Here is a 7,462-nt window from a genome sequence, read left to right on the forward strand (position 1 = left end):
CGCTCCAGGCAGAAGTGATAAAATCTGCACGGTGAGGGGACCATCAGGATCTCACCGACCATAAAGTCTGGGGCACCAGCAGTGACTGAAGAACCAGGGACCAAAACAGAGCACCGACCCTACAGTATTCAAACTGCCTGCCGTACGGACTAAGACTGAAAGACTACCAGGAGGGGACCCCTAGATGCTCTAAGCCACGGGGACCCACGAACAAGAGACAGGTGCAGGGGAAAGAAGCCACCAGGTTACCACACCGGCACTGGAACTAAGGGGACAAGTGGTAAGGACCAGCCTTCTTTGGGTTGCAAGCCATAACAACGCTGTGAGTAAAGAAACCAGTTAAACTGCAATCTTTTGTGTGACCTACCTTCTTTCCGCGCCTAACACCATCATCTATCCCCTGGGGCCTGGCCCACTTGCGGAGGGCCCAACATCCAAGCTGCCATTAACATCAGCCCCAGCAGCAAGAAACTGCAGACGCAGCCCCATCTAAAATTGCCGCAACCCGCAAGTAGCGTCGTGATAAAACTTTATTATTACTCCCTTGTACATAACCCCTCTCAAGTGACCCCCAGGGTCACTGAACCGGGTAACGGCCACCCAGTGACATATCCCAGCAATACACCGCCCGGGACCGAGTACCCCAAAGCCCTGGGGCGAGTAACTTGCACCAGGTAAAAAGATAATATATATATATATTTATTTATTTATGGCAAGTGACAGGTCATCTTTATTGTGTTCTTCCCGAAATGCATTTATGATCTAGGAGATGTGATAAATGTATGACTGGCAGGGTCACACACATTGCCTATCCTCATACTTGCCAGTTGTGCTAAAATGTCCAGGAGTGGGGACCTCCCCGATTCCTAGAAGATTTGGCTAATTTTCCAGGTAGCTTATTCAGACGTCCATACAAATTGGTCCCGACCTGAGCATGTCAGCCTCATAAAAATATATGAAGCTGTCATGCTCTGGTCAGGAGACCTACGGCCTGTTCTTGCATTATGATCCGTGCTTAAACCGATTTGCATGGTCGTGTACATGAGCCCTTACAAGCCCGAGTCTCCCAAAAAGCAGTGTTTCTATGTGGTTTTTATGGATAATGTTGGAAAGCTCTATCATTAATAAACAAGAGAACATATTAATTGTTCCAGTGTATATATACATGAAAACCTACAGAAAAAACACTGAAACACATGTTATATAAACAATAATATTTATTATTGAATCAAATATGTAGAAAAGATTAAAATACAAAGATTATGAAAAAAGGGGGAGAGGGGAGGAGGATGCAGAACAATGATGATACAGAATAACCCCCAATGGTCACCCCGGACTTGTAATCAAGGTGTATGCAAATACAGTTACAATCAATGCAAGTAATGTTAGGTATACTCATGGAATGATGAAACCGAATTAGTCCATGTAGTCAAAAGGTCATATAAAGCCGTAGGTGTGTAGGAAATAAGGAGCATGAATATTTAATCCTATAGGCTCAATTTTTCCCTAAATAGATCTCTAGAGAATCTGGTAGATACTCCTCACTAAATTAGAAAAGCTATTTTAAAAGGATAAATTCGGTATACATGTGACCATGTGCATACAATGACAATTCCAACAGTAGATGCTGAAGCTGTAGAAAGAGTTCTTCATATACTGTATTCAAGCTAGGCTAGTGGATATAATCACACCAAAGCAATTTTAGAAATGTATAAAGCACTATATGCAACCCCTGTCAGGTGGAGCTGAGATGGAGTGCACCACAATAAGATAGGCTAGTGCCTAAGAGAAATTACTTAAACATGTGGGTACTGAATCATATCAACATGTATATAAGCAATATGGAAAAATACGTGTATTCAGAGAACACTCCATATGTGCTCCACCAGACTGGAGAAACCACATCAGCCAGCAGTGATGTATTTATATAGCTCAGTTGTTAACCATACAAAAGATGCTCAAGATGCTGAGGCTGTGGAAAGAATTCCTCATATATTATATTCTGGCTAGGCTAGTGGATAAAAATGCACAAAAACAGTTTTTTGAATCTTAATAATATATATATAGCGCACCATGTGCAACCCCTGTCAGGTGGAGCAGAGATGAAGTGCACCACATTAAGATAGGCTAGTGCCTAAAGGAAATTACTTGAACATGTGAATACTAAATCATATCAACATGTATGTTGGCAATATGAAAGGATACGTGTATTCAGAAGACACTTCACATGTGTTCCACCAGGCTGGGGGAACCACATCGGCCGGCAATGATGTAGTTATAAAGCACAGTTGTTAGCCTATTATACGATGTATATATAAATGTATATAGGGGTTCTGTTAACTATCCACTAGTCCGTTAGACACAGCATCAAACAGTAGCTACGGAAAACAATTTTATCTGCAGAAAGTCTGTTTAACCAGATTAGAGGATAAATACCATTCAAGAATAAACATATATGTTGGCAAGTTAATACATCTAGAAATGAAGAGTGCCCAATGCAATAAATGCTACAATATATGGGCCATAATTTCTGGTTTACAGATGTATCCCTGAAAACACAACAAGACTGTTCAGCTACTGCAATTGTTAGACCTATTTAATGCCCAATGCAATAAATGTTACAATATAAGGGCCATAGTTTCCAGTTTTCCGGTGTATCCCTGAGCATGCAGCAAGTCTGTTCAGCTACTGATGATAGTAAACCTAGAGCATACTAACTTAATCACATATAGATGCACAAGGGCCATCAATGAATTACTTACATATAGGAGACCACTGGGAGGCTTCCCAACGCGCGTTTCGCCGTCTTTATCAAGGGAAACGTGAGTGTGTATGGTGTGGGGTGCCTTTTAAAGAGTGTATGGCGTCCGAGGGCGCCACATGCACGGCCGTGCGGCGTCTGTCGTCACTTCCGGTTCCGGGACCGCGGCACGCAAGGCGCGATCCCGAGACAGGAAGCGGCAACAGAGGTGAAGAGTATTGCGTGTAACAAGCGCATGCGCATAAGAAGTTCTTATGAGACATAGATTAGGATGTCATTTATGATAGCGTAAATATAGATTCATGTTGTTGTATTCACAAGCTATATCTATATTGCAAGGCACGCTCAAAAATGATGGAGGAGCCTGTACAGTTTGTCCATATTAAAAACATTTAACTGTATAATGATATAGTAAGCCAACATATATTATACATGGCATAGACACAGGAAAAAGCTGAGAAACCCCCCAGTGTTGGCCATACACAGTCATCATACATAGAATACAGATTCTTACAATATTAAGAGTAAAAGACACATAATAAAATATATAAAAAAAAAAAAAAAATATAAAAGACATGTAAAGTGGATGTGTAATTAAAGTGAAAAAATGGTAGTGATAAAAATGTGTGTCAGATGGGTAGGTGTAAGGGATAACAGTGTAAGTATATCCGGTGAAGTGAAGCTGTGACCACTGTGACTAAAGAGTGAACGAACCTAACAGTGAGAAATTACCATATTGTATGGGGGGGAGGAGGGGGGGGGGGGGGGTTGGGAAAGTACAGGACATGTGGAAGTGACGTTATAAATAATGTCCCCAGAAAGTAAAATGGGACATATATGACTGTGGAATAGCAAGTGAATGTATAGGTAAATACTAAGGTATAAAAGAAGGGGGGGGGGGGGGGAAAGGTTAATCATGTTGTAGTTGGGGGAAGTTTGTTTGGGGGGTTGGCAGGGGCTGTGAAAGATAAATAAAAAGTATGTGAGGTGAAGGTGAAAGTAAAATGTGATGTATAAAACACTGTACAGGAATCTCAACAAATCATCTTGGTGGAATTAATTGTTCACCGAGCCGTCCATGCGAAATTGTCTGATGTACTTGTTGAGAGATAAAAGGCACACAGGTGTTAATGGGATGGAACTTGATGGCGAAATAACTAGGATTAAAATAAGAAGAAATTAGTACAAATGAAGAAAACATATTAAAAACAGATTAAAAACAAGTTAAAAATTCAGATGGGTCAAATTAGCTATCATGATAAAGGCTTGGGACAAATCTCATCACTCAGAACCTAAATCTAACGATCATAGAAAAGGTGAAAAACTCAGGGATTCATTAAGGCCTATTGGTGTAAGAGCATTTAGTGTGGAAATCCATCTGACTTCCTTCTGGGCCAAAAGCTTCTTCCAGTTGCCTCCTCTTTCAGTTATTATCACTCTGTCTATGCCACTAACTCTGAGTTGGGTGTCATCGCACTGGTGAAATTGTTTGAAGTGTCTTGGTATAGTCTTCATTCCAGAAATATCATCTATTTCCTTGGCTGCTCTAATGTCCAAGACGTGTTCTCTCGTCCTCCTGCGTAATTCTCTAGTAGTCATTCCTATGTAGATCTTATCACACGGACATTTTGCACTATAGATTACTCCTATTGTGCCACAATTAATTTGGTGTGTAATCTTATAGGCTTTTGTACCTGTTGCATCAGAGAATTCTTCTGTAGTGGTGATATTATCACACGCTACGCATTTACCGCAAGGTCTGCAGCCCCATTTCGGTCCTTTACTATTAAAGATACCCCTGGGTTTTTTCTGTGAGAAGTGGCTATTGACTAACAAATCAGCCAAATTTTTAGATCTCCGGTAGGTGATTGCTGGGTTTTGTGGAATATATCTTGATAATGCGGGGTCCAGTAATAGGACATTCCAATGTCTCTTTAGGGCCTGCCAAAGTTCATTATTTCTGGAATGAAAAGTTGAGATGAATCTTACCATATCAGGGCTATTGGGTTTCTTATTGTGATTATACAGTAATTCCGTCCTATTTGCAAATTTTGCCTTCCTATACCCTCTCTGTATCGTTTTCTCACTATATCCTCTCATTTGGAACCTCTGCCATAGGTCACTAGATTGATGTTCAAAGTTTTGATCCGTTGAACATATTCTTCTTATTCTGAGGAATTGACCTCTCGGAATGCTGTTAATTAGGTTCCTAGGATGTGCTGATTGGGCATGGAGTAAACTGTTGACTGCCGTCGGTTTTCTGTATACATCTGTCGTTATGAAACCACTATCATCAATATTAAGAAGAACATCCAAAAACTCCATATTATATCTTCCTGCTTTGTGTGTGAATCTTAAATTGATGTCATTCTTATTGATATATTGCATAAAGACAGTCAAGTCCTGTTGGGAACCCTGCCAGAGAAAAATAATATCATCGATGTAGCGCCCCCAATAGGAAACCTTGTCCAAGTGGGGGGCCACATCGGTATAAAAAAGGTCCCTCTCCCACAGCCCCAGGAACAAGTTGGCATATGAGGGGGCACAAGCTGCCCCCATTGCTGTTCCCTGGAGCTGTAGGAAAAAAGACCCATTAAACAGAAAAAAATTGTGTGTTAGTGCAAACTCTAGCAGGGTTAATGTGAATTCACAAATGTCATCTGGGTGGCTAGACATTTCCAAATAGAATTTAACTGCCCTGAGCCCATCCGCATGTACTATGGATGAGTACAAAGCCTCCACATCACATACCACTATCAGGGTATCTTCATCAAGTTGTATTCCATCTAACTTCCTCAACACATCGGAAGTATCCTTGATGTAGGACGGGATCGTTTCCACAATTGGTTTTAAAATGTGGTCTACGTAACGACAGATGGGTTCACATAGGTTGTCAACTCCGGAGACAATTGGTCTGCCTGGGGGATTTTTGGCGTCTTTATGGATTTTAGGAACCATATAAAACGTAGCAATTTTGGCCTCAGGTTTGAATAGATATGATAGTTCTTTCTTGGTGATTGTATTATGGTCCACCGCCATCTCTAAGATATGTAAGAGTTGTGCCTTAAACGATATCAGGGGATTGAAAGTAAGTTTCTTGTATGCCTTTTGGTCACTGAGATGTTTTAGGACCGTATTAAGGTACATCTGTACCGGCCATAGTACAATATTCCCCCCTTTTGTCTGAGGGTTTTATAATCACATCATCCATAGCCCGTAGTTCTTCAATTGCTATCCTCTCCTCTCTCGTGCAATTGTCATGGGGTATGGAATGATGTATTCTTTTCAGATCATCTGTGACTAATCTGACAAATATGTCTATGTTGGAATACATATTAGATGGTGGGAATTTGTTAGATGGTGGAATGATGTTTTTAGGCATTCTACTTACTGGTGGTGGAGTCTGTTCATCTAGTAGGTCCTGTAGAATTCTCACTGTTTCACGTTCTTTTGCTGTAAAGAATATATCTGGTCCTTCATTTTTGTGGAAGATCTTTTTGAAGGTAAGCTTTCTAGCGAATAAGTGTAAATCCTTTAACGCTGTAAAGAATTGAAAATGAGAAGAAGGTGAAAAAGTTAGACCTTTACTCAGGATTTCAAGTTGGGGTTCCGTGAGAATTTTATCTGTAAGGTTAATTACCTTGTAGGAATTATTCCCATTCTTCCTGTAAGTATTCTTACGGAATGGCAATATTTTCTGTTGTTGATCCTGGTTCTTCCCGGCCCCCTTAGCTGAAGCACCATATGACATATTGGAAGTGGTACTATGTTCTGTGTCTGACGAAGCCACCGATGAATATGATGGCATGCGTTGTATACGTTTACTTGTTTCTGTGCTTTTCCATTTGTAAACTCTATCTTTTTCATAGTCTTGAAGATCCCTGTGAAACTTTTTCGTTTTGTTATCTTTGATTTGTTTTTCCCATATTACAAAGGATTTGTCTAGGTCTTCATGAAATTTTTCCCTTTCGGGCTCAGAGAGTATCTTCATAAGTTCATCTTGTTTCTCATTTATCTCACCATCGATATCTTTTATGGTTTTGGAATTTTTGTCGATGATGAGTTCCAGATATTTTTTGGAGCAATTATTACTGGCCAATTCCCATTGTGCAGTGAACTCCGTGTCTTCTTTGCCATAGGACGGGAACACTTGAACTCTCAGTCCACGTGGGACCATGTCTTTCTCCAAGTAATTTTCCAGTGTCGTTTTATTCCACCAGATCTTAGTTCTGCGGTGGAATAAACTAGTGAGATTTTGCTTTAATTCTTTGGTATTAGACCCATCTGAATTCACTGTTTGCAGTTTCTCTCCCTTAAAAATGGATGCAGCTTGGGTGACCCAAGATGCTTCTTTGGTGCGTATATCCATACTATGAATGGATTTAAGCCTCTGTGAAAACACAGGAAAATACTTCAATAAACAAGAGAACATATTAATTGTTCCAGTGTATATATACATGAAAACCTACAGAAAAACACTGAAACACATGTTATATAAACAATAATATTTATTATTGAATCAAATATGTAGAAAAGATTAAAATACAAAGATTATGAAAAAAGGGGGAGAGGGGAGGAGGATGCAGAACAATGATGATACAGAATAACCCCCAATGGTCACCCCGGACTTGTAATCAAGGTGTATGCAAATACAGTTACAATCAATGCAAGTAATGTTAGGTATACTCATGGAATGATGAA

The 7,462-nt window shown here is 40.1% G+C and overlaps 1 protein-coding gene across 2 annotated transcripts; it reads right to left on the reverse strand.

Moving 5' to 3' along the window:
• Positions 1-3,532: 3,532 nt before the first annotated feature.
• LOC142301276 (uncharacterized) lies at positions 3,533-7,142 on the reverse strand. 2 transcript variants are annotated; one of them, XR_012752736.1, is made up of 3 exons: positions 6,402-7,142; positions 6,153-6,301; positions 3,533-3,918 (listed from the first exon to the last, which is right to left on the reverse strand). XR_012752736.1 is itself a non-coding variant. In XM_075342307.1 (2 exons), exons 1-2 carry the CDS (start codon positions 7,128-7,130, stop codon positions 6,296-6,298), a joined length of 735 nt encoding a protein of 244 aa, XP_075198422.1. In that variant the 5' UTR covers positions 7,131-7,142; the 3' UTR covers positions 6,006-6,295. The 2 variants fall into 2 exon arrangements, 1 of the variants encoding a protein (XP_075198422.1); XM_075342307.1 differs by lacking the exon at positions 3,533-3,918 and having other exon boundaries at positions 6,006-6,301.
• Between the last annotated feature and the right edge of the window lie 320 nt (positions 7,143-7,462).

This window comes from Anomaloglossus baeobatrachus, chromosome 1 (genome assembly GCF_048569485.1).
Source record: "Anomaloglossus baeobatrachus isolate aAnoBae1 chromosome 1, aAnoBae1.hap1, whole genome shotgun sequence".
Classification (NCBI taxonomy): domain Eukaryota; kingdom Metazoa; phylum Chordata; class Amphibia; order Anura; family Aromobatidae; genus Anomaloglossus; species Anomaloglossus baeobatrachus.